Source organism: Passer domesticus, chromosome 9 (assembly GCF_036417665.1).
Source record: "Passer domesticus isolate bPasDom1 chromosome 9, bPasDom1.hap1, whole genome shotgun sequence".
Taxonomy (NCBI): domain Eukaryota; kingdom Metazoa; phylum Chordata; class Aves; order Passeriformes; family Passeridae; genus Passer; species Passer domesticus.
Genome location: NC_087482.1, coordinates 6,981,750 through 7,008,695, shown reverse-complemented (window position 1 = coordinate 7,008,695; position 26,946 = coordinate 6,981,750). Strand labels below are relative to the sequence as shown.

At 47.5% G+C, this 26,946-nt stretch overlaps 1 protein-coding gene across 1 annotated transcript in view; it reads right to left on the bottom strand.

The window, feature by feature from the left end:
* Positions 1-20,311, bottom strand: part of LOC135307580 (IQ motif and SEC7 domain-containing protein 1-like) — a 95,866-nt gene extending 75,555 nt beyond the window's left edge. Inside the window, exon 1 of the mRNA XM_064431989.1 lies at positions 20,233-20,311. Coding sequence (XP_064288059.1) covers positions 20,233-20,263 — 31 coding nt within the window. The 5' untranslated portion in view covers positions 20,264-20,311. The remainder of the gene's footprint in view (positions 1-20,232) is intronic.
* Between the last annotated feature and the right edge of the window lie 6,635 nt (positions 20,312-26,946).

The following is a 26,946-nucleotide window of genomic DNA, read 5'->3' as shown; positions in this document are numbered from 1 at the left end:
CGCTGGGCCTCCTCCTGTTCACACCAGTGAGAACGACAATCTCCTGTGCCGGCTGGGTTCACTTCTTATGTTAATGACACTCCTCCTACCCGACTGCCAGCTGCGGTTTCCTCACCCTGTGAAGCAATCCCCTCTTCCCTTGCTACTGTGATTTCAAGTTTTATATTTTATTCTTATATATATATATATATATATACACATATATATATAGTATGAGTATGAATTACCATTATATATATATCTATGTATCTATCTATCTAGCTATATATATATATATATATTCTATCAGCACGAATTACCATAATATATATAACAGGTACCAAGCTGAAAGTTCTCCAGTGCTCCACAGTAGTCCCGTTATGACAGGACGGCCAAGAGCAGCTCCATAAGCTCCAAGGGATTCTAACAGATGAATTTCTATCCCTCAGGAAGGCAGGGCTGGGTCTGAAGTAAAGGGTCTGACTCTGCACCCACTTTGCATTGCAGCAGCTGTCCCACACTTTGTGGAAGGCACATAACATGTGCCACTCTTAAATCAGCACTGGCTTAGTCAGTCTTATAAGCCTCTTAAAAAAACCTAGCCTGAGCAAATAATATTTGTGTTTTAGTTGCTTGGGGTGTTTTTGGGTTTTTTTGTTGTTTTTTTTTTTTTCCTTGGTTCTTTGCTTTGGTGCTCAGAGATCATGGAGGAAGAGGCAGATTTTCTGTTCAACTTGCCTGTCAGTATGCAAGGAGCAGGAAAAGAAGATCAGTGTTTCACCATCTGGTTAACGAGCTCTAAAAGCAATTGTGCTGTCCCTAATCAGGGGGTGGGGGCACTGCTAACAGCCTGGATTGCCCCCACCTCTGTTCCCCTCCTTACCAAAGTGCTGTGTAGATCCAGAGCCTTCTGTCTCGGCCTGATGGTGCAAAATTTCTCCCAATATCCATCCCTTCGCAAAAAAAAAGGCTTTGTGCTCATTAAGATGAAAAGCTGTATGGGTAGCCTGCAGCTAATGTTGTTTTGTTGCCTGTACCCCAGTCAGTGCTTGTTATGATTAGAAACTTGTATTTTTTTTAAGTTTCAGAGTTAACAACAAGTCAGACCATCAGACCTTTTTAGTTTCACTGCCAAAGAAAAGCTCTTCAATTACCTGTTAATGTCCGGTGATTAGCCATTGTTCCCCTGATGCTGGCTGCTTGCCAGGGACGGACACAGGGACAGACCCTCCAAGTATGAAGAGAATAGGAGTGACATCAGAGCCAGTATGCAGATGAGAAATGCATTGCGCCCCAAATTTTTACAGTTTTACAGTTTTTACAGGAAAACCCCCTAACACTACGAGCCAACAAGTGACCTAAGTGAAGTCTAAGGATAGGAGCATTGTCCCGGACCTGCTTGGATCCTTTTTGCTTCTCACCCTATCCTGAAAAGATGTTGATTAAAGAGAAGCCCCGGGGTGTTAGACAAAAAAGCCAGGAATCTGCTAATCTCCCGTGAGGATGGAATCCCCAGCTCTGTCTACAGACCAGTGGACAAAGCTGCATCACCCTCCTTCTCCGTGCCATGCCTGGGAGCAACGGCGGCGTGGGCGCAACCCGTCGATTTCTCCCCACCTGAGCTGATTCTTCTTAATAAAGGCATTAAAAGTAGAAAGATCTCCTGTCCATTTATTTCACTGCTCACATCTAAATGACTGACCAGCCCCAAGCTGCTCTTAAGACTGATTTGATCAAAGGCACTGAAGCTCTGTTGAGTGCAAATTCTTCAGGAAAACAAGCACAGGAACTTGGATAATGTTGCTGGAAAAAGCAGAGTGCAGAGTTGAACCTCTGAGGACACCTCCCTGCTGCCTCCCCCCACCCTTTTATTTTAAATTCATTTAATATTCTGAGTGTGAGCTCTTGCATGAAGTGGGTCCTCAGCAAGGAGCTGCTGGGCCTCCTGGCTGTGTCCCTTTGTGCTCCCAGTGCTTCTTGAAATAAATGGGGCAGGAGATCTTTCTCCTTTTTAATGCCTTTATTAAAAAGAATCAGCTCAGGTGGGGAGAAATCAAAAGGTCGCGCCCACGCCGCCGGTGCTCCCAGGCGTGGCACGGAGGAGGAGGATGATGCAGCTGTGTCCACTGGTCTGCAGGCAGAGCTGGGGATTCCGTCCTCACCAGAGATTAGGAGATTCCTATCTTTTTTGTCTAACACCCCGGGGCTTCTCTTTAATCAACATCTTTTCAGGTTAGGGTGAAAAACAAAAAGGATCCAAGCAGGCACTGGACTACGCTCCCATCCTTAGACATCACCTAGGTCCCCTAGTTCTATGTTGGCTCCTTGTTTTTAGGGGTTTTCCTGGAAAACTGCAAAATTTGGTGCAATGCATTTCTCATCTGCATACCAGCTCTGATGCCACTCCCATTCTCCTGGTACCTGCAGGGACCCTGTGTCACTCCCTGGCAAGCATCAGGGGGACAATGGTTAATCGCCAACCATCAAGAGGTAATTGAAGAAGAACTCTTAACAATAAAGCTAACTGAACAGCAACTGGTCCAACTTGTTTTAACTCTGCAACCTTAAAAACATAGATAACTTTTTATTCATAACACTTCTGGTCTGGTTTGGCTGGGAAACTTGTCCATCCTGCCTCTGTGGCTGCTCCCTGTCATTCCAATGCACAGCCCTTTCCCGCTGCTTGGCATTTACAAGCTCTGATTACTTCATTGGGTAACTTGCATCTTGCACTCCATGACATTAAATTGCGTTTACTCAGACTCTGCCCTATCCTGAGTTTCTGGAACACATTTCTAAGCCTTCCAGCTGTAGCCCAAGGGAAGCTGTTTCTGTCTTGCATAACAAAATTGGCAATTTTTTTGCAAAGACAGCCCGTTACAAAGGACTTGCTGTGTGCATTAACATCTGAGGGGCTGCTTTCAAAGACAGGCAAAAAACCCATGAACAAACAGCAAACCAACCAAACAACATATTTTTAAAAATTACTTTATTTTTACCTCTTATTTTTAATCTTTTCCAAACTGGCCTCCTTTTCCACTGCAGTGTTTTTCTTTGGACAGAAAAGCCCCCTTGCCAGATGATGCGACTTCACAGGAAAACAAAACTCACACACAATGCATATATGAAAGCTAAACGTAGAGATTCCCATTATCACAATCACCATCATTGATTTTCAGTGTATTTTGATGTCAGATTGTTTCCAGAAGGGTGAGAACAGTATCTCAGATCCCCTGGCTAGTTTGGTGTCATACCCACTTATTATCTCTCCTTTCTTATTATCTTTCCTTTCTGCACTTCTGTAGTTGCTCTGCCCATTTGTTGCTCTTGGATCTCTGCCTCCTTCACCTGATTTTTACCTTTTTCTGGATTTGTGGGGATTTTTCTGTTGGTTTTGGCTTTTTCTTGGTGGTTGTTTTGTTTACCTATTTTATTTGGTCACAGTTTTGCTATAGTTTTTTGTGGGTTTTTTTTAATCCACTCAACAGCAGAATCAGCTTGTGATTTCTATTATGAAGTTTTGATATACAGGTGTAGCACATTAAGGTTGTTTTTGTTTTTAAAGTCATCTCAGACACAGACCTGCAAGCTCCTGTGACTTTGAGAACTGAGTGCTCTCAGACAGCAAATTGTGTATGAATAGGATACTTGTAGTACCTATCTCCATTACACACAGCTGAATGTCAAGTGGTTGGAATTGTTATAGATAGAAATTGATCAAGCCAATTTAATAAGAATTAAAAAAGAAAAGAATGGAATGTATTGCATGACTGATATACAGTCTTGAGATCCACAATCAAAGGGACAGCGTTGAGCCTGGATGGACACTGGGTGAACACTGATCCGACCTCTATCGCATCAGGCCCGCTCTGTTCACTAAGGCAGTCTGGTACAGTCAGGTTTTATACCCTTTCTGTCGCTCGAGGCAGCGTCTCTCTTGTTCTTTTCATAGTCAAACACATTCATGATGTCCTCTTTCTACAAGTTGCACTGGACAATGTGGTTCCTGGCAAGCTGTGAATGCTGATGGTAGGGGGAACCTGGTATTGGGATACAAGTTCCCTGATAACTTCTGCTATCTTGATCTCAGAGCTTGAGGAGCGTTGACCGCCCAGGTGGCATTTGAGTAAGGATCCATCTCCTTCCCCAGATAGGCTCTTTTAATTGCAAGTTAGACCCCTCGTCACTGCTGTATGCAGTTTTGCAATGGCATGTGGCAGTCTCTAAACATGAAGCAATTCCTTGGCTTCCGCTGAAAATGCTTTTGAGTATTTCTTTTCAACATTATAACGTATCTTCCTCTCATATTCTACATAAGCACAAATTACCTGTATCACATATTACAATCCCTCCCCTTCTATATAAACACATTAATTCATGCTAGAGTCCTAATATCCTTTAATTCATTTAGTGAATTTTCCCTTAGCCCATGTAACTTCTTTAATATCTATGTGTGTTAGCTATTTTGTGTTTTTAGGAAATATAGTTACCTTTTTAATTTTCCCCAGCCTCTCTGTCTTTTTCCTATTTGTCCTGGGATATCTCCTGATATACTTTACAGACAGCCCTGTCTCCCTTCACTTGTTTTTCAAATGTTGCCAGGGCCTCAGCTGCTTTATTATCTTTTTCCTCTAATTTCATTATTTTAGACACTTGACTTACTTTTCCTGCAGCACATTCTAGGTCTATGGGCATGGCTGCTACTTACATACCTTACACAACTGAGTACAGCAGTCTAATAAAGCAAGGTATTAAAACAGGGTAGGAATATAACCCTGGCTACTGAACATAGTATAAAGAATACTACTTTCTTCCACCAGGCTCCTTCGAATAAGTGATCCCACCAGGATGCTTAGAGAATGGAATTCCATTTCTGAACTGGTACATGTGCTACCCTCTTAATTTCTGCTGCCAGACCTCAGATGGTTTCCCCATAATGGCCAATTTCTATGCAACATTCTGATTTGTTAAATTTTCCACAGATGCCCCCTTCTTCAGCTAACAAATAATCCAGGGCTATCTGATTTTGATATACAAAAACCCGCATTTGGGAATGCTGTCTAGATAACAATTCGAGGGCATCTGATGTATGTTTTGAAATTATCTCAACTACAGCCTGAAGTCATATTAGCCTGTTCAACAGAAAAATCAGGGTTCTGTACCCCCAGCTTCCATCTGGGGCTTACGTGGCAGGGCCATAATATTCTATTATTCCCTCAGCAGGCAACTCTTCCTCTCCCCATGTCTGGCTACCGTCCACCACATGGAATTTCTTCTTTATTTCTCTTTTTCCCCTACTTAAAGTTTCATATAAGGGTGCTCCCAATGAGCTACTTTCTGACATAGGGAGTGTGAACAAAACCTGATTTTTCCTAGGGTGCACGACCCTTTCCATTTCAGGGGTAATTTTTTGTATGCTTTTCTCCCACAGATCCAATATATACCATTTGGGGTTTTTCCAATTCCCCTCGGTATTTTCTGGCTCCCTTTGGGGAGTTCCAGTATCCCTTTAGGTCTCCCAAGGATTGGTAAGGATTAACTCCAGAGCCTTTGTTCCAGCAGAGCGCAATTATTTTGTTCCACTCACAAGTGGTCCCTTTTTCCCGGCTCCAATATCCAGCAGGAGGTTCTGGTTGCCAGGTCCTGCTTTTATTAGTTGAATTTACTGATAAGGTAGAGATAAATAAGGTATATCCCACTACCTTGTTATATTCTCTCCCTTCTTGGCTGATACAAACTATCCCAATTCCCCACTGGTCCAAGACCCACCTCTGGGGCCTCTGTATTGTTCTTGAAATCTCAGTGTTATCCCATTTTAGCAGCTGCTCTGGAGTTAAGCTCTCACCTTTCCAAGGCCATTTGTCCGCTGATTTAAGCCCTCTGCAAATCCAGCAATTTGATAAACCCAGTTCAGTAGCAATTTCTTGCATTAGATCTATAAATAAATTTCTCTCGGAAGCAGGCAGCCCCCAGCCAGTATACTGCTTTTCCAATTGGTTGTATTGTTCACTTAGAGTTCTTAGCCTTTCTTGCTCTATTCTCTTTTTCCTCATTTCTGATTCCTGTCTTTTCAATTCTTGGGCTACCTGTTTCATTTTCCCCTCTGGGTCTATACCATCCTTATTCTTTGAAAGGCAGAATGTTTTGTCAAACTGTAGACAGGCTCTGTCATCATGTTCCTTAAGGAGGTCAAGAAAGACCAGTTCATTTCTGAGGGATACCCTGCCTTCATATTTCAAGTTCTTTCCAATCCAATATGTTTTCCTCCCATTGCACACATCTCCAGTTGGCTATTATCATAACATAGTTTGTTAACCTGAAAGTAAGCTACAAATCCTGACTCTGATTTTCCTCCTACCCATACCGTGTGATTGCATTTGTTACAGATAGGAATAGACATCTGTTCAACATTCTGTTTATGTAGTCTATGTTCTGACTGCCTGTCCTTAGATTGCCTTTTGTGAATAACATATCATCTTTCCATTCAACTCACATATTGAGTGCCATTTATAAAGCAGAACCTGCTTTGCTTATTCATGTTGCAATTTCCTGGGGCTGGGTATGCCAGAGTCTCCGCTTCTCCTTGTCCTCCCCCGGACAATTTCCACACACTGCCCGCACCCCTTATCGAGACTTGACCCTTTCTGGCTGGGTGAATTCTCTTGGTGCAGGCTAATCAAGTGGCACGTGACTAGACTCAGGCTCATCAGAACTCCCCATATTTGTATCCCTCTGCCTCTGCCTGCACCCACTGGGTTGCCACCAACAGCGAGATAAGCCATCTTTTCAGCAGCAGGAATATTCTTCCAGGGTCCTGGACCGAACTGCATACATCCTCTTAAAGGAGCCCCACCTCACAAGTTTAATGGCATCAGCGCTGCAGGGAACTTTTTTTTAACCTCTGGCACTCAACCGTTATAATTTGAGCTCTGGAGTTTAATTTTCCTCCCACCCTGTTTTGAAACAGGTGAAACCATTCCCAGGAATCTAATTCTACCCAAAGCAGTAGCGAGCTCTAAGACACGGCTAGTCAGGTACAGTTTGTCCTCTAGGCACTTATCACACAAGCCCTTTGGTCGATATCCCCTTCTACAATGTACCACCCACACCTTGTTACAATATTCACACTTAAAATGCACAAATGGATAACATCTACACCTAGGAGTTGCACAACTTCTCTGATCCCGTTTGGTCATTTACTTGGCCGACATAAAGTTATCTTTAGGTCTCCAGGGGAAGTGGTAGCCTTCCACTCAGGCATCTCCTCCCGGTGCTCAATCTTTTTTACTCGAGACGCGTGGGTCCAGCCTTTCTCTGCTGTCCCGACGGCAGTGTCTGTGGTCAATAGGATGAGAAAAGGACCTTCCCAGTGAGGAGAGAGGGACCTCTCTCCATGTTTTTATGAGCATTCAATCCCTGGGCTGTAGCCTATGTACAGCAAACCCCAAGGGGGTGCCCTGAGTTATTATATCCTGCTTTCATAATTCCTGCAGATTCTTATCTCTATCAGGTATGGCTGTATCTGGCCATCCTCTTTTCTTGGGTGTCCTACCAGCATCCCATATTACATTTCAAAAGGTGACAGCCCTGTCTCTGAATGGGGCATGGTCCTGATGTTTAGCAAAGCTAAGGGGAGGCACTTTGACCAGGACATCTTGGTTTCAAGTATCAGCTTTGATAATTGAGCCTTCAGCATCTGGTTCATCCTTTCAACCTGTCCCAAACTCTGTGGGTGCCATGGAGTATGGTGTTCCCACCTGATCCCCAAGGCTCCTGCTAGTTGCTTAATGATTTTAGAATTTGATCTGAATCTATATATTTTGATCTGAATCTGTATATTTCACCAACCCATATCGAGATATGATTTCTTCTAGTAAAAATATTGATACTGCCTGAGTCATAGCCCTAGAGCTTGGAAAGGCCTTTATCCAATGGGTCATTTTGTCCGCTAGTACTAGTAAAAATTTGCATCTTCCTTCCTTAGGCAGTTCTGTAAAATCCACCTGAATCCTCTCCAAAGGACAGTATGCTGTTGGACGCCTTCCCAATGCTACCTGTCGTGCCCTGGCTCAATTAACTTTCTGGCAAACCATACATCCCTGTATTCCTTGTTTGGCTAATTCATAAATCCTCTTACATCCGAAAAATTTTAGAAACTGTTCTGCAAGGGCCTGAGAGCCCCAAAGCGTCTGCTGGTTTAATCTTTTCAATATCCTTCTGGTATAGTCTTTAGACAGTAATTCTCTCCCATCTGGTAATTTCCACTTACCTTCTTCTAATCTTCCCCCTATTTTCTCATACCCTTCAATTTCTTTGGGAGAAGGATACAGAGGATATTCCTGGGTACCGCTTTCTTCGATCTCTGGGGTACTTACCTGCAATAGAGCAGTGTTTTTCGCTTCCCTGCTAGATTATTCCCTCGGGTCCAGAACTGCATTCCTGCTTGGTGCCCTTTCACATGGACTATTGATATTGCCTCTGGCTCCCTGATGGCTTCTAAGATTTGCTTTATTAATTCTCCATGCACTAGTTCTCGTCCCTTGGTGTTAAGTAATCCTCGCTCCTCCCAAATTTTTCCGAAGGTATGGACTATCCCAAACGAGTGCTTAGAATCTGTGAAAACCGTTCCCTTTTTGCCTTTTAATTTCCATAGGGCTCTAATTACTGCATATAATTCACATGCTTCTGCTGACCAGCTAACACTCAGGGGTCCTGATTCTATTACTTCTCTGATCTTACCATCCACTACAGCATATCCAGATTTCCTATTCCCCTCTATGACTCTGGCTGAGCCGTCTACAAACCACTTCTCTCCCTCGTCTAATTCCTCTTCCTCTAGGTCAGGTCTTATCTTGGTCTGCAATTCCACCACCTCGACGCAATCATACGCTGGTTCCCCTGAGGCTTCCCTGAACAAGATTGTGCCAGATTTTTTGCAGTAGTCAGTTGTAGTTCAAGATCACGGGAGTGGATTAATATGGCTTCATATTTCAAAAGCCTGGCATCAGTGAGCCATTTCTCGACCTTTTGTTGCAATATGTTCCTCACACTATGAGGAGTGTATACCACTAGTGGGGCTCCAAAAGTTACCTTTTTCGCTTCCTCCACTAATAATGCCACAGCTACAATAGCTTGCAGACAGGTGGGCTACCACCGGGTCTAAAGGCTTAGATACATATCCTACTGGTTTCTTATCCCCTGCCCAATCCTGCATTAGTACCCCGTGAGCAGTATGGCTACTCATGTCCACAAACAAGTGAAATTGTCTTTTTATATCAGGCAAACTCAACACCGGAGCTGCCGTCAGGGTCTCTTTTATCTGCTTAAATCCTTCCTCATCCTGCTGTGTCCATTTCAGTCTATCAGTGGTCCATTTCTCATAGAAAAACTTCACCTTCTCACTATATCCCTCGATCCACTGCCTGCAATATCCTAAAAGTCCCAACAGTTGTCTGATTTCTCTCTTCGTCCACAGGGAGGGTAAAGCAACAATTCGTGCCACTCTTTCAGGACAACCAGCGTCCCAAGTATCTTACCTCGGGCTCAGTAAACTGTAGCTTGGAGTTTGAGACCTTTAATCCTTTGTCTCCTAAGAAACAATGAAATTGTGCTGGCCCTTACATCTTCCTCCTTAGGACCTGCTACCAGTAAGTCGTCTGCATACGGCAGTAGCTTGATACCCTCTGGCGGTACAAATTGGCTTAGAAATTGCTCAAGAGCCTGTCCAAATGAGTTTGGTGAATCCACGAACCTCTGAGGCAGATGTCCATCTGAGCTGTTGCTTCCTATTCGTCTCTGGATCCTCCCATTGAAATGCAAAATAGTCCCTACTTTCTTTAGCTAAAGGACGGGTCCAAAAAGCATCTTCTAAATCTATTACGCTATACCATGTACCCTCAGGAGAAATATTATTTAGCAGAGTGTAAGGATTGGAAACTGTGGGGAATAGCATTTTTGTCCTCCCATTCACAGCCCTCAAATCCTGTACTAATCTGTAATTTCCAACTGGTTTCCATACTGCCAGAATAGGAGTATTATGTCTAGACATGCACGGTTCTAGTGTTCCTTTTCTGATGAATTCCTCTATTATTGCTTTCAGCCCTTTTCTACCTTCCATAGGTATAGGGTATTTCTAATTCTAACTGGATCCTCTGGTCTTTCGATTTCAATACAAATTGGCTCCATATGCAGCCTCCCAGCCTCTCCTTGTGTATGCCGAACCTTTGAATTTATTTTGCTTTTGTCCTCAGTGGTTAGTTTATATAAACTTAGCATGAGTTGAGACTCCTGTGCAATTATACTTATCCCCAGGGCTACCATCAGATCCCTTCCTAGTAGGTTATAATCTGCCTCTTCCACCAGTAACATATTCCCGAAGCAAAACTTTGATTCTATCTTAACATTTTTAATCACAGGTACCTTAAAAAGGTCTCCCTTCAATCCGATCACCACCATGGTGTCTTTGCTTCTTATACATCCTGGTGGCAGCCGCTGAATGGTGCTCTGCTCTGCTCCTGAATCTACTAGAAAAGTTAATTCCTGTTTCGGGGTCTTGTCTTTAATTTTATTAAGGGCTCGTTGGATGTTCTGGACCCCAAATTAAAAAGCCCCTGACACCTCTAATCTTCCTGAAAGATTTTCTCATCCTTCACTCTTTTCTTGCATTCCCTCCGAAGGTGCTCCCTGGGCTTGCAGTAAAAGCGCTCGGGGTTGTACTTGTTACTGTTCGAGTGCCTTCTCTGAGGAAGGTTTGGCTTTCTCGGAGGCGGATGACTCTGTGTTGGTTTCATAGAGTCTTGAGTCCGTTCCTGCTTTTGGGCTTCCCTGATGGCGGCCACCAGTACTTTTGCCTGTGCTTTTTGTTGTTCCTCGTCTCTTCTCATATAAACCTTTAGAGCCTTCCTTAGTAATTTCTGTAATCCTTTTTCCTGCCAGCCTTCTATTTTCTCTAGTTTTCTCTATATATCCTCCCATGATTTTGCAACGAATTGTGTTTTTAGCATAACCTCCCTGACAGGGGAGTCCGGATCTGTCCCCGAATGCATTCAAAGTCCTTTCCTTAGTCTCTCTAGCCATTCTGTGGGTGTCTCATCTTTTCATTGGCATTCCCGGAATACCTTACTGATATTTTGTTCTTTTGGCACTGCTTTCCCTATACCCTGTATTACCATATTTCTCAGTTCTATCATTTTTGTTCAGTCCTCCTCATTCTGAGCATTCCATGATAGCCTCTGATCTGGCCACTTCTGGTTCCCCCATGTCCCTTGGGGATTCCTGTGATCCCAGTCTCATATCGCCACTTGTCTTATCATATCCCTTATGATAAGACAATGACCTTCGTATGCCGTTATATCATCGTAAGTGTATACGCTTGTCCCCAGGAATTCATCTAGCTTTCTGCTACTCCTATCGGATTGTCCATCAAACTCCCCATCTCTTTCTTGAAAGCCCTTACATCCTCAGTATTAATTGGTACATTTACGTACCAAATTATTCCTGGGGCAATGGGCATTTCTCTTAAAGAGATTCTGTTTGTCCTCCTCGCTCTCACTATCATCATTGGCCACCCTCCTTGTCTTGTGCCGTATTCGGCTGGCTAGAGGAGAACTGGTTTCCCCAGTATGACAGGCTTGCCACTTGCTTTCCACTGGCAGCAGTAGGGGGGGGGCTGAGCACTATCTTGTGGATACTATGGAGCCAAGCCTGTCCCTGTGGGAGCAGGACTTACGGCTGCTGCACTGGGAGCGGAGGTGCCTGTGCCTGTGTGGGTGGGTGTGAAGGATCCAAGGATGCAGGCAAAGGAACCTGAGCCTGCAGAGGATATGGAGGCGGAAGGTTATCTAAGGGCTCCCACATTTCTCCCTGAATCATGGCACTCCTGTAAGTTTTAACTGTGCTAGCATATTCCCATAGTTTGGCATAGCTCATCTCCTCACTTTCTGGCAGGTACTCATCGTACACGTAGTCGTGCAAAGCTCGGCAAGTCCACCTTTCGAAAGTGCCAAACATCAGCCACGTTAGGTGTCTTTTAATCTCTTTTCCTCCCCATACCTCAATTCAATAATGTATCATTCGTTCCTTGGATCTCATACTTCTCTTGAGGCAGTCCTCCCAGTGTTCTAACATCCACCCCAATGGACTATTTCTCGGAATTTCAGGTAAACCGTTCTCCTGTTCCTTTTTTGATTTACCCTGAGTTTTTCCCTGCGTCTTACTCTTTTTCTGCCCCACCTTCCTCGAGTCTATTTCTTTTAGTCTCTCCATACCGTGTTCCTGTGTTGTATTTCGATATGAGTCCTAAAGTTCTCCCTGAATCAGTACCGTACCTGTTTTTAATCCTAATTGAACGTTACCAGCCTGCTAGGCTCACAGTGTCGGTTTGCCGACTGGTAGAAGGCTCTCTTACCTGGACTTACTGAAGTCCTGGACCAAAAAAATTTACCAGCTTCCGAACGCCTGGGAACGTACCCTCCCTTTCTGGTCCGCCCGTGATCAAACCCCTGAACTCCCCTCCCCGGAGTTACAGGCTTTACGTGTGAAATGAGCTCCTCTGCTTCCCCCTTGACCGACCCCTTCCCTCGAGGGAGAGGGGAGCTGGGATCTTGGAGTTTGCACTCGCTTTGTGATAGTATCATGTCTCACACAGGCGCTCAATCACACCTCACTCAACCACATGATATGATTCTTTTTTCCGTGTGGATTCTTCGTGCACGTAGACTTCTATGAGTGAAAAAATGTTGCCGCAGCCTCGGAGACCCACCTCCAAATACCTGAGAGCTATTTTTGGGCCCCCTTTTTTTCTTTAAATCTCGTCCCAGATTGTATCTTTTAGCTTTTGGTTTGTCTGATTGGTCCTACAGGGCTTCCCAACCTTGTTGGGCCACTGAAATGACCAGGGCACATCCTGACCAGAGGAAGGGGGTCCCCAGAACCCCTAAATCAGATCATGTAGGGGTCACCAAGATTGTTGTAGATAAAAACTGATCAAACCAATTTAATAATAATAAATATATGTATATAATTTATTGTGCGACTGATATACAGTTTTGAGATCCACAATCAAAGGGACAGCATTGAGCCTGGATGGACACTGGGTGAACACTGATCCGACCTCTATCGCATCAGACCCGCTCTGTTCACTAAGGCAGTCTGGTACAGTCAGGTTTTATACCCTTTCTGTTGCTTGAGGCAGCGTCTCTCTTGTTCTTTTCATAGTCAAACATATTCATGATGTCCTCTTTCTCCAAGTTGCACTGGACAATGTGGTTCCTGGCAAGCTGTGAATGCTGAGAGTAGGGGGAACCTGGTATTGGGATGCAAGTTCCCTGATAACTTCTGCTATCTCAATCTCAGTGCTTGATGAGCGTTGACCGCCCAGGTGGCCTTTGAGAAATGATCCATCTCCTTCCCGAGCTAGGCTCTTTTAATTGCAAATTAGACCCCCTCCTTCCTGCTGTCTGCAGTTTTGCAATGACATGCAGCAGTCTCTAAGCATGAAGCAATTCCATGTGGATTTGAAAATGCTTTTGTGTATTTCTTTTAAACATTATAACATATCTTCCTCTCATATTCTACATAAGCACAAATTACCTATATCACATATTACAGAATGGTACCAATTCTAGCCTTTATTTTGCCTTCTTTTGCTGCCATGCACCAAATTGTGTCAGACTCATCAATGAACTGGGTTCTTCCAGGATGGGGTGTGCAAGGACGATCCCTCAGCTCATGTGTGGACCTGGTGTGCACCAGGCCAGAGACGTGACTGTCATCCATAGCCAGCCCCTGTCTGCCAAGAGAACAGGGAGCTGCAGCTCTGAGGAACTCCGGGGTGAGGCAGCAAACAGCCCAAATGCCTAGTTTATATCAGTTACTGGTCAGGAGTATTTACTGCTGAGAGATTTTTATTGTCCTGTCCAGAGCTGGAAAAAAAGAACCCTAGCAGTTTGCTTTAGCTGTGAAGAGACTCTTTTCAACAGGTTCCAGCTCTTCTGCTTGTCTAAATTAAAAGCAGAGCCAAACTCTTCTGTTGGTCACATCAAACCAACATAAGTTTCAGGAGTCTGTGGAAGACATAAGAGTGTCAACATTATTTCATTTTATAATACTTACAGTCTTCTAATTCAGTCATGAGATAATTAGGCCATCACTCACTATATCAAATAACTGGAAAAAGCACTGGAAAAGAAGTTTTTTTACAACTAAGTTTTAAAAACTAATGAATGAATTTCATAAAGAAAACCATGTAGTAAGAATACAGTAATTTAAACATCTCAAATCTCTTTGATAATGGAACCCCGAATCCCAGTCATGTGCAGTGCAGCCTCAGCTGTCCCTTTGAGGCCAGAGAACTGCCAAGGCTCAGGGCTGGGATGAGCCTTCACCCAAAACCAGTTCCAAGACTGATTTGGAATCAATCCAGAGCAAGGCCTACACAAAGAGGAAAGTCTCAAGGCCAAAGCCAAACCTTCATCATGTTGGATTTGTTTTCACACTGATCTGGAGCAAATTTGCTTGACCTGCAACACCACTCTTACTGTAAAACTTTACATGAGGTACTAAATAAGCACTGTCCTGTCCTGTCCTGAGCTGTGCTGCCCAAATACTGTGGAGAACTTGCTCTGCCTCTGCCCTGTGCCCCTGGGGCTTCTCTTGGCCAGGCAGCCTCAGTGGGAGCCAGCACTGGCTGCTGCCCCAGCGGGCCACCAGGACAAGGCCCAGTAATTAAGAGGCCAATGGAAGCACGGGGCAGCAGCAGAACCCTCAGCAGAGTTATTTGGACAACCATGGACTGGCCACAACTCCACTGCAGCATGACTCCCAGTCAGGCTACGTATGCAGGAGCAGAGTTATAAGAAAACTGTGGAGAAAAATCAACAACTGACCATCTGTTCTTGTACAGCTTGCGAATGCCAAGATAGCAGCCTATCAGCACAAGTGGCACAGTGAACACTGTCACCACCGTGCCTATCATGCATGTCCTGCGCACATCCTGGAGGCAGACAATTCTTGGGAAGCGCACTGGATCCGGGGCATATATTCCTGTTTCATTGATAACGTCTGTGGGAGCAATGGGGAGCGTGAGCCCGTGCTGTGCTGCACTGCTGAGCTGGCAGCACGGTGGATACGGGCAGGACGTTCTCTGTTTCCCCCAGAGCTGGGGCCTGCAGGCACCTTGCCGGCCCTTGGCACAGGCTGTGCCAGCCAACAAAGCCCAGCAGGCCGGGAGGAGAGCCCGGGGGCAGCGCAGCTGCTTGGGCAGCGGCTGCTGCCAGGGACAAGGGCCAAAGCCATCCCTGAGCAGCCACTGCCAGCCCTTGCACTCCCTGCCCCGTCACAGCTCCCCCAGCGCCAGGGGACAGGCTCAGGCCCTCTCAGGAGACACTGGAGGCATCACCTGCTGTGCCAGTGCCTGGAACTGCCTGTTCTCCTGCAGAAGAGGCTGCCACTGAGCCACTGCTTCCTCCTGGATCAGCCACCTTCTGTGCCAAGTTTTGGGTAATCGCTGGAGAAAGGAAAGGGACAGATGGATCAGATGGGACAGTTCCCCATTGGGGAGGTGTCATCTTCAGAAGCTAACACTGGTGAATGTCATGGACAAGGATGAGGAAATCAGATGAGCTTTTGGGATTGGACAGGCCCCTGCCTTCTCCAAAGCACCACCCCTCCTGATCTGCCTGGAGACTGGGAAATTGTAGAGGATCTCAGGGTGGGCATGGCCTATGGTGCAGTTTGGGCACCGTGTCAGCAGATGCCAAATGCCTTCCTGCAGAGGCTGGGCAGAAGCTGCAGCCAGGCCAGGCTGGGAAGCAGCCCTGCAGGGCGTGAAAGCAGCAGCGGGGCAGTGAGGCTGCCATGGATCCCTTCCCACTGTGCCGGGCACAGCGTGTCCAGATGTGCAGCCAAAGCCCCCGTCTGCTGAGTCCCAGGGGAAGCATGAGGGAAATGCACCCAGCACAGCATCTCTCCAGGTCACTCAGCATCTGGCCCAGATGTTTTGCTGACTCCAGGAACTTACTGTCTCCTCTTTGGTACTGCCTGTTGGAGGACCTTAAAAGTACTTCCAGTTTGTGTGGATGGATCCCACAAAAATAGGACTCAGCCTGCGGTGTCAGCAGGGACACACTACTCACCCCTGCCATGGGAGCGGGGATTGTGTGCAGCATCCAGCCCTGGGGCTTGAAAAGTCCTCCCTGCAGACACACCTGGAACTCAACAGCCAGAGAAGCTTCTGTCACCTTTTTCTTCCAGGATTACAATAATTATTCTCTGAGGGAAACTGGTGAACTAACCTGCAGAAATTCCCAAGGGCTCCAAATCATCTTCCATCCCCGCTCCTGGAGAAGCCATCCCAGCACCCTCACCTAGAAGGGAGCACAGATCAGAAGTGTTTCCATGGTGTACCGGAATTTCCTTCTGCCTTAGGGATCTGGGCACTGAAAGGGAGGGAATTGCACTGACCAAGGGAGGGAAATGCACTGACCATGGCGTCTCACCTGTGCACTCATCATCTGGTCCAGATGTTTGGCTGCCTCCAGGGATTTTTTGTCTTCTGTATCTTGGGTCTTGTCTCTTCGAGGACATTAGAGAAAGGTAGTTCCTCTTCATGAGGATGGGTCGGATAAGGCCATGGGAGCCAGATGTCAACGGCCATGACCAAAGCAGTACCAGGGGCTGGGGAGCTATGGCCTTGCCCCGGTCACTCTCCACACTATTTCCTAGCTCTGTGGAACATCCTTGGAGTGGAAACTGAGGAAGCCCCAGGCCCCTGGGGTCTCCCTCCCTCCCTCCCTCCCTCCCTCCCTCCCTCCCTCCCTCCCTCCCTCCCTCCCTCCCTCCCTCCCTCCCTCCCTCCCTCCCTCCCTCCCTCCCACAGAGGAACCCCTCCCCAAAGCCCTGGGCAAAACCATCCCCAGCGCTTCCCGGGGAGCAGGGAGCGCTGTCCCGGGAAAGGGCAGCCAGGCTGCCGGCTCACCTGCTCCCCGCGCTTGCAGTGGAGCAGCCTGGGCAGCCCTGGCAGGCAGGGCCACGGCCAGGAGCAGCAGGAGTAGGAGGCGCAGAGCAAGGGCCATGGTGCCTTGCCCTCTGCCAGTCCCGCAGCTCTTGCTGCCACCGCTGTCCCGACACCGCTGTCCCAACGTCAGCACCGCTGCTGCCACCGTCGCTGCTGCCGCAACAGTTGTGCTCAGGGACTGACTGCTGGCTCCTTGTGCTGCTGTGCAACCACGGGGCTCTGGGACCTCTGGCACCTCAGAGCCTGCTGTGAGCTCATGGCCAGGGTGCAGTTGTTTCGGGAGCTGGATCTGCCTTCTTCGGGAGTGAGCTCATCCTGCCCAGCTGCTCTGCCCAAGGGCTGTGACACAGTCCCAGCTCAGCTGATCTCACAGGCTGGGGCATGAAGGGATGGAGAGCAGCTCCAGCAAGGACTTGGGGTTGCTGCTAGAAGAGAGGCTGGACATGAGGCAGCCATGTGCATCCAAGGGAGAGTGCCCAGCAGGTTGAAGGAGGTGATTCCAGCTCTCTGCTCTGGTGAGACCCCACCTGGAGTACTGTGGAAGACGTTTTACAGTGACCTCTGTGACCCATCGAGAAGTTTGATAAGAGGATCCATGCTAACCCCTGAAAGAATTTTCTACCAAGGTTGTTGACATAGAAACCAAGAAAGAAAGAAGGATAAATAAGAGAAACCTGCAACTCCCTATTTCAATGAGTATTTTGTTTGTATCTCGTGACCAATAAGTAAAGTATAAACTTAAGAGCTTTGTAAGAATGGAGAAAAAGCATGCAGGCTAGAATAAAAACAGGGTTTGAAGCCTTCTGGAAATGGACTGTGTTGCCTTGTAGTGTCTCGATCTCTCCCACGACAGAGTACTGCATCCTGCTCTGGGTCCCCAAGAAAGGAAGGACATGGTCCTGTTGGATCTAGTCCAGAGGAGGGACAAAATGCTCTGAGGGCTGGAGCCCTTCTGCTTTGGAGACAGGCTGGGAGAGCTGGCAGTGTTCAGCCTGGAAGAGAGAAGACTCCAGGGACACCTGATTGCTGCCTTTCAGTGTCTTCTGGGGGCTTGTAAAGAGACGGGACTGAATTTTTAGTAAAGCCTTTTGTGACCATACAGAGAGGGAATGGTTTTAATCTAAAAGATGGTCAATTCAGACTAGATGAAACAAACACATTTTACACATTTGCTTTTGAAACCCTGGCACAGGTTGCCCAGAGAGGTGGACATCCATCCCTGCAGACATTCAAGCTCCTGCTCTGAGCAACCTGACCTAGTTCAAGGTGTCCCCTGCTCATTGCAGGGCATTGGGACAAGATGGCCTTTAAATGTCCCTTCCAACCCAAGCCATTCTGTGCTCCTGTGCACCATCAAAGCAGTGCTGCATTAGTGCTGGGCTGATTATGCTGGCACCTGTATTTTGGTACTTGTGCCATTTAGCAATTGGCCATGAGAGGATTGATGGGCTGGACAGTGAAGTCTGCAAATAACACTCAGTGTGCTCAAGGAGAAACAGGAGAGGAACACGGCTTCCAGTTCAGATAAATGCCAGCATTTTGCTGCCCATTCCTGGTTAGAGAAATAAAGGAATGTCCTGAAGATCCCTTCATGTGGGTTCATTATTGGCCATATCAGTACTTGTGTTCTGTAAAACAGGTAAGTTGTTACAGCTTCTTGCCCCATTTATCCCTGAATAAAACCCAAATACTGCATTGCTCCTTGTCTACTTTCTTCCAAGTCAGGGCAAATTTTGTTCATTACTGAGTGGGACATATTCATCTGTTCACAAGCAAATTCCTCTTGCCACTCTCACAATGGAAAGACTGCTTTGTTGATTTGCTCTAATCGGACTGTAATTAAGGCCTACCTCTCACTAGAATTAAAGCTGATGCATTGGGAGGCAAAGTGTTGAGTCATTTCTCCTGGAGTCTGACACTGTAGAGAGTTGTTCTGTAAGTAAATGCCATTTGAATACAGGTGTAGTCTACCATACTTCTGGCATACTAGAAGTGAGAAAAAACCCTTTGAATCAGGATTTTATCCTTTCTTCCTCCACCTCCTCCTCCCAGGAATTTTAATCGCTGAGGTCTAAGCTCTTCAGCTGCCTCACAAACATTCTTTTAATTCAGTCATGCATGCATTGAGCCACAAATCAGGACCGTGGTGTGAACCTTGAAGCAATGTAGGTTTATAGCACTGAAAATAATAATCCAATACCCAGGTTAAGCCAAGCCTATTGGTTATTTCCCAAATAACTCTGTCTATCCTCAGTGATGTTTCAAAAACGATCATTGTGAAAGCTAGGAGCGGGGAGAGAGAATGTTATCAAAATTAAAAATAGAGCTTTCTCAGATCTTCATATTACTATAAAAAGAGAGTCCAAACTATTCATCTATGGAACATTAAGTAAGAAGTGAACAAAAGACTGTCAAAATAATTGCTTGGGGAACAAATAACCCATAAATAAAAACAAGCTTAAATGTAGATAATAAGTAAACCATCATGCAAAGAAAAAAAACAGACCTGCCAAAACTAAGACCAATAAGGCTGTTTCATCTGTCTCAACTAAAAAAAAAAAAAAAAAAGAAAATAAAACCTTAAAATAATCAGAGATTCTCAAGGGCATTACTATACATAGAAACGTCCTGGTATTGGGAAAAACATGAAGGAAAGTGTAGCATGCAATTCACAGATGTAACCTAGAATTTGTTAGGGAGGGCCAGAGGTGGCAGTGGCTGCTCAGGGATGGCTTTGGCCCGTGTCCCTGGCAGCAGCCACTGCCCAAGCAGCTGCGCTGCCCCCGGGCTCTCCTCCCGGCCTGCTGGGCTTTGTTGGCTGGCACAGCCTGTGCCAAGGGGCGGCAAGGTGCCTGCAGGCCCCAGCTCTGGGGGAAACAGAGAACATCCTGCCCGTATCCACCGTGCTGCCAGCTCAGCAGTGCAGCACAGCACGGGCTCACGCTCCCCATTGCTCCCACAGATGCGGCCGACCCCTCAACACGTGTTTCCCATTCCCAGAAGAGCCTCAGAATGGGTTGCTGTTGGGGAACCCTCTGTTTGCATGTGATAAGGGCAAGTCTGGCTATCTGTTTCTGCCAGGAAATTATTTGGAAGTGCTCAACTGAACCTCAACTCAGAGTTTCGGCACTGCAGTTCATGTCTTTGATTGTAATTCGGTCCTAGCAGTCAGTTTTATACCTCTCCCCTTATTTTCTATTGTTATAGCATATTTTATTACCAAGGGCTTGCTCCTTTACCCCATGTGTTGGTTTTGCTCCACTTGTCCATTTCCCCAAAGACCTGCCCTTTTGTTCACTGTTCCTCCTCCCATTGCATGTCAGTCCCTCTCCAAGCTTGCCCCTTGCTCTAGAAATTTTCCTATCAATTTTGTATCCTTCGGAACCCCATTGGTTTGTTTAAGTTCTTCCCCTCCCCTGTAATCCCCAATTGGTTTAAACCTTGTATTCCCCGCCTGGTGTTCCACCCTCAGTTTCTCCCAATTGGCTAAAGATTGGATCCTCCCCTGGGACCCTGCCAAGTTTGGAAGGGTGTATGCCTTTAGTGCAGTGTTGGCCTGCCCCTGATGGTCTGTAGAATAATCACCTTCGGAAATCATAGAGCAGACCTCACCCCGTTCCTTGTCCCTACCCTCAGTGCAGTCCTACCCCCAAGGCAGTCCACCTGTGCTGTAGAGCAGCTGTGCCCTGCAGCCACAGCCCAGATTCGACAGTTTTCTGGGGGTGGCCCAGTGCCACTGTGGGTGTGGGCAGCTAGTGGGGCTGAAGAAATGGGGCAGCACAGCACTTCCCAAATCAGCTCTTCTGTTGCAGTAGAGAGATGCAGCTGTGACCAGATTGTCCTGGTGGTAGCACCAGCAAAGCCCACCTGGCAGCAGCACTGCCTGAGCTCCATGTCCAGGAGCAGCCGTGGATGGCCACGGTGTGGGCAGGCAGGAGCCAGGCAGGGGCTGCTGTGCCCAGCGGCAGGGCCCCGAGGGGATGGGGGAGCCCATGCTGAGTGTCCCTGGGCTGAGGGCACATTTCCTTCTGTGGGATCATCTGGGCCTGGACCTGAAGAGGCACAAAGGGATATTTTGGGGTCCCTGATGAGGGTTCCAGGAGTCCCGGATGTTTTAAATGAATTAGCTTTTTCTGATTAATAAGGAGAATTTATTCCATAATTAAAATTCAGTCGTAGAAAATCTAGAAGCAAATATCAGATTGGCCCTGAACCAGGCTGACAGCGTCAGGTGAGACAGGTGGGGCATTTCTCTCCCCTGTGCATCACGAAGGGACAGCTCTCTCAAAGTCTTTTTTGTCCATTTCCAAGCTCCAAGCGCTGTGGAGGGCAGCAGTTTTTCTGCTTTCTTATGGTTGTTTTTATCCTTTTTGCATATTCATGTATTTTTTCCTTTCTTGCTGCAGCTCTTGCTGAGAGTTTCCCCAAAACTGGTAAAAAATTCACTTGGTTAGAGGAAAATCTCCTGCAATATGCATTCTAGGAGGCACACATTTATCTTATAGATGATGCAAATCGAATGCACATTGCTGAGGTTTGGTCAGACAAATAATCTTCTGGAATCAGCATTTCTGGGGACGAATATTCAGGCTAGGATTTTGGTGCATGTTGATTGCCCTGAACCCTCTTTTGGTATGCTAGGATTTTCATTAGGCGAGATTACTGTAGTCTCAGCATGAATTTGTGCATACAATCTATCAGAATCCCTCCCTTTCTCTATTAATTTATTAAATTTGTACTTTTAGGATACACTTTGACAAAGCTTACTTATTTTCTAATTTTATATTTAGTATTTATAAAACTTGACAACTACGCTTTTATACTACTAGTCAGGGTATAAAATTAACAGCTCTTCTCATAAGGTAGATTATTCTAAATCTTTAATTTCTTTTCTTTGGATTGTCAATTATATTTTTTTATATCAATGCATGTGCTTATTGTACTTTAGATATATTTTGACTCCATAGTCGTTTATGGCTGGTAATATTTGTAAAATAAGTTTTTCATGTTTCCTTATGTTGCCTGCTAAAATGTGTCTTTATAACTGTCTCATGTTCTTGTTTTCTAATTCTTGAGCAATTTGCTTTATTCTACTCTCAGGATTTATTTCTTCTCTAGCTCTTCCAGAACAAAAAGTTTTAATATATTGCTTACAAATTTTGCCATTTTATTCTTTTTGCTCTATTTCACATTTTCTTTATTCCAGTGTCTTTTACTACTCATCGTGCACATTCTGAATTTGTTAAAATTATAGCGTACTACACTAACTTGGGAGTGTGCATATGGCTCATTCTTTTTGGGCTTGGATGACTGATACAGTGACAATAATCCTCTGCAGTTTTAACACTCTAGCTCTCTCAAAGCCCCTTTGGGTTGCAGCCAAAGGGCCAAGATGTGTATCTTCTTGGTAGCAGAGCTTACACCTTGGGATCTAGTCACTGGTGTCCTTCGTCTCATTCTCAGTATTTACTTCATAAGATTTATAAGAGCCTTTTAAATTGTTTTTCAGGATTTAGGATAGCATCTGCTTATTTCTAATTGTTATAGTTTTATTTCTTTGACATTTTAGCTGTAAAGTTGTAATTAGTCTGTACACTTCTCTTTCTTTCAGCTCTACTTGGCTTTTTTCCTTTATTTTAATTTGATCCTTATTAAATATCTAACGGCTTTTGTTATATCCTATCTGATTTAATGTTACTTTTAGTGTTTCTTGGAACTTAAATCTGGTTTGTATCTTATATACTTTTTTTTTTTCCGATTTTTCACGAATCATATTATTGTTCTAATATATTCTTTACAGTGTTTCATTAGCTTTTACTTCTATTAATTTTGTCTGTTATAACAAAAGCACTAAAATATTTTATTTTTTGAAATAAATTTGCATATCACACCTTAAATATTCAGTTCACTTAAAACAACCTCATGAATAATACAGTTTAAAATAAAATATTTTACTTCTCATAACAATGGGTTTTACAGCTTACAAGCTTAGGTATTAACATGCATCAGTCTATTTTACTTCAAGGAGTAGTGGTGACTTTTTAGTGAGGTTTGGCTGGTGTTTCTGCTGGTGGATTTACAGGTCTTCTGTCCTGCCTTTCTTTGCAGCTGAACCTGCTGGTGAAGGTGGTGCAGCTTCCCAAGCCACGTCCAGGACTGAGGCTGTGGGAGATGCTGAGGGTGGGTCAAGGCCTTTCCCCTGGGAGAGCTGCCAGCTCAGAGCCCAAAGCTGGGCCAGGGGGGCAGCGCTGCAGGTGCCAGCACAGAACCATGCACGTGTGTGCCCGCGCCCTGCACGATCCCCTCACCGCTGCTGCGGCTCAGTGGTGCCCGTGCAGATCAGCAGAGATGGCAGAAGCTTCTGTGGCTGTTGAGTTACAGGTGTGCCTGCAGGGAGGACTTCTCCAGCTCCTTTGCTGATTCCTACACAGAAGCCTGGCAACCATCGCAGGGGTGAGTAGTGTGTCCGTGCTGACCCCACAGGCTGAGCCTTGCTTTTGTAGGATCCATTCCTGGGAAATGGAATTCTGTTGCTCTAAGGTCCTCCGAGGGGGAAGGACCAAGCTACAGGACACCAGAAACCCCATGACGCATCCAAAAACATGAGTCAAATGCTGAAGGAAATGCAGCAGGCAGGAGAAGGTGGGTGCATTTCCCTCATGCTTCCCCTGGGTCTCAGCATCTGGGGGCTTTGGCTGCACTTCTGGACACGCCGTGCCTGGCACAGTGGGAAGGGATCCATGGCAGCTTCGCTGCCCCGCTGCTGCTTTCACGCCCTCCAGGGCTGCTTCCCAGCCTGGCCTGGCTGCAGCTTCTGCCCAGCCCCTGCAGGAAGGCATTTGGCATTAGCTGATAGGGCCGCCTAATTGCACCACAGGCCTGAAATCCCCTGCAATTTTCCAGTCGCCGGGTAGAATAGAAAGGGCACCAGTTTGGAGAAGGGAGGGCCCTGGCCTTCCCAAAATGTTTATAGAGATTTCCTGATTCTTAACCATGTCTTTGACAAGCATTCCCTCCTGAAGACGCCACCTCCCCAGTGGGGAACTGCCCCACCTGATCCAGCTGTCCCTCTTCCTTTCTCCAGAAGTGGATGCAGTGGCTGGGCATAAGGCGGCGTTTCCCGGAGGAAGCAGTGGTTCCGTGCCAGCCTCTGCTGCAGGAAGAGAGGCGATGCCAGGCACAGGCACAGGAGGTAATTGCTGTGCCTCTGGGCCTGAGCCCGGCTGAGGCTTGAGCTGCTCTCGCTGCGGCCTGGCAGTGCAAGGACAGCCTGGACTAGAGCGGCACAGCCCAGGGGAATTATCCCGAGCAGGCTCAGGGCACTCAGGTGCTGAGCAGTCCTGCTGGGGTCCCTCCATGGGAGACATGTCCTGAAACCTGGCAGTGACTGCATGGGGTGCCCATGGTGGGGAAAGGACAGAGGGGGAGAGCAAGGCTCCAGTGTGTCCTGAGAGGGCCTGGCTGTTTGCCCTTGGGATCTGGGAGCTGTCCCAGCAGAAGGAGGGCAGGAGGGAGTGTAGGAGGGAGGGATGGATAGCTGTGGCACTGCCTGCTGCAGTTTTCCCCAGGGCTTTAGGGAGGATTTTCTGTGAGTTTGAGGGAGAGAGCCCCAGGGCCCTGGGTTATTCCAGCCACCCCTCCCAGGGATGTTGCTGAGGGCAGGGAAAGAGTGTGGAGAGTGACCAGGAGCCAGCCCAGAGCTCCCCAGGCCCCTGGGCAGCTTTGGCCATGTCCATTCCCATCTGGGTCCCATAGCCTTACCCGACTCCCTTGCAGTGCCCTTTTGCCTGTAGCATTAGGGGTTCCCAGCATGGCACAGATATGGTTCTGATCTCTGCTCCCTTTTAGACTGGAATTGTGACATGGGTTTTCAGGAAGTCCTGATGAAGGATGGTTTGAAGTTCCTGGAGGATGCTGGAGGCAAGTTTTCATTCTGCCTTTCCTGAGTGAATAATCAGGATCAATGCAACAAAAGCTCATTTATAGACCCTTTCCCTTAACATTATGTAAGGGCTGAAGGATTCTGAGAATCTTTCCCTGCTCCCTTCTGGAGGCCTGAGGAATCCCACAGGATCGCTGTCAGTGGGAGGAAGGAGCATTGATCTTTCAGTCCTCCTCCCGTGTGCTGTGCCAGTGTGTCCTTCCGTGTGCTCTGTGTAGTCAAAGAGAAGAGCAGAGAGGGAAGGGGCCGGGCCCAGGGCTGTGCCCCGGGGCTGAGCCTTGTGGGCAGCCTGAGGATCTCCTGCAGTGCCACAGGAGCTCTTCTGTCCTGCCTTTCTTTGCAGCTGAACCTGCCGGTGAAGGCCCCACATCCAGGACTGAGGCTCTGGGAGATGCTGAGGGTAGGTCAAGGCCTTTCCCCTGGGAGAGCTGCCAGCTCAGAGCCCAAAGCTGGGCCAGGGGGGCATTGCTGCAGGTGCCAGCACAGAACCATGCACGTGTGTGCCCGCACCCTGCACGATCCCCTCACCGCTGCTGCGGCTCAGTGGTGCCCGTGCAGATCAGCAGAGATGGCAGAAGCTTCTGTGGCTGTTGAGTTACAGGTGTGTCTGCAGGGAGGATTTCTCAGGCTCCAGGGCTGGATGCTTGGCCCCAACCCAGCTCCCATGGCAGGGGTGAGTAGTGTGTCGCTTCTGACCTCACAGGCTGAGCCCTGCTTTTGTGGTATCCATTCCTGGGAAATGGAACTACTTTCTCTTAAGGTCCTCCAAAAGGAAAGACCCAAGATACTGCAGCCAAAACATCTCATGAGGCAGATGAATTCCTGAGACAAACACAGAAGCAAGCACCCCGAGGACAAGGTGGGTGCGTTTCCCTCATGCTCCCCCTGGGACTCAGCAGCCGGGGGCTTTGGCTGCACATCTGGACATGCCGTGCCCGGCACAGCAGGAAGGGATCCATGGCAGCCTCGCTGCCCCGCTGCTGCTTTGACGCCCTGCAGGGCTGTTTCCCAGCCTGGCCTTGCTGCAATTCCTCCCCAGCCTCTGCAGGATGGAATTTGGCATTAGCTGATAGGGTGCCCCAACTGTACTGTGGGCCTGAGATCCCCTGCCATTTCCCAGTCTCTGAGAAGATCAGGAGGTGCAGCTGTTTGCACAAGGGAGTGCACTGGCCCAGCCCCAGTTACCTGGGCTTTTTCCTGATCTTTACCTGTGACTTAGAAAAGCATTGCCTCATGAAGGTGCCACCTCCCCAGTGGGGAATATTTCCATTTGATCCAGTTGTCCCTTTTTTCCTTTTTCAAGTGATGGACCAAAAGGCTGTTCAGGAGGAGGAACACCCAGGGAGAAGCAGTGGCTCATTGGCAGCCCTAGCTGCAGGAAGGAAAGTGATGGCAGAGACGGGCACAGGCACAGCAGGTAATTGCTGTGCTGGGCTCAGCCCTGGCCGGGGCTGTGTGGCAGCAGCTCTTCCCCCAGGGCCTGCCCTTTCCTGGCCCGGCAGCAGCCAAAGCTGGAGGCGCCTCGGCTTCCAGGCCTCTGGAGCTGGTTCAGAGCCCCGGGGAAATGGGACTGGTGCAGCAACGTCCCTGGCGCTGCATCTGCTGTGGAGCTGGCCCTGAGTGCCCAGAGGCCCAAGGCACAGGAGCAGCCCCGAGCGGGAGCCCAGCCGCCAGCCCAGGGCCAGAGCCAGCCCTGACTCCCGACTGGGCAGGGGCTGGGCTGGGTCCTGACGGGGCCTGAGCCTGTCCCCTGGGGCTGGGGGAGCTGTCACTGGGCAGGGAGGGCCAGGGTTGGCAGTGGCTGCTCAGGGATGGCTTTGTCCCGTGTCCCTGGCAGCAGCCACTGCCCAAGCAGCTGCGCTGCCCCCGGGCTCTCCTCCCGGCCTGCTGGGCTTTGTTGGCTGGCACAGCCTGTGCCAAGGGGCGGCAAGGTGCCTGCAGGCCCCAGCTCTGGGGGAAACAGAGAACGTCCTGCCCGTATTCACCGTGCTGCCAGCTCAGCAGTGCAGCA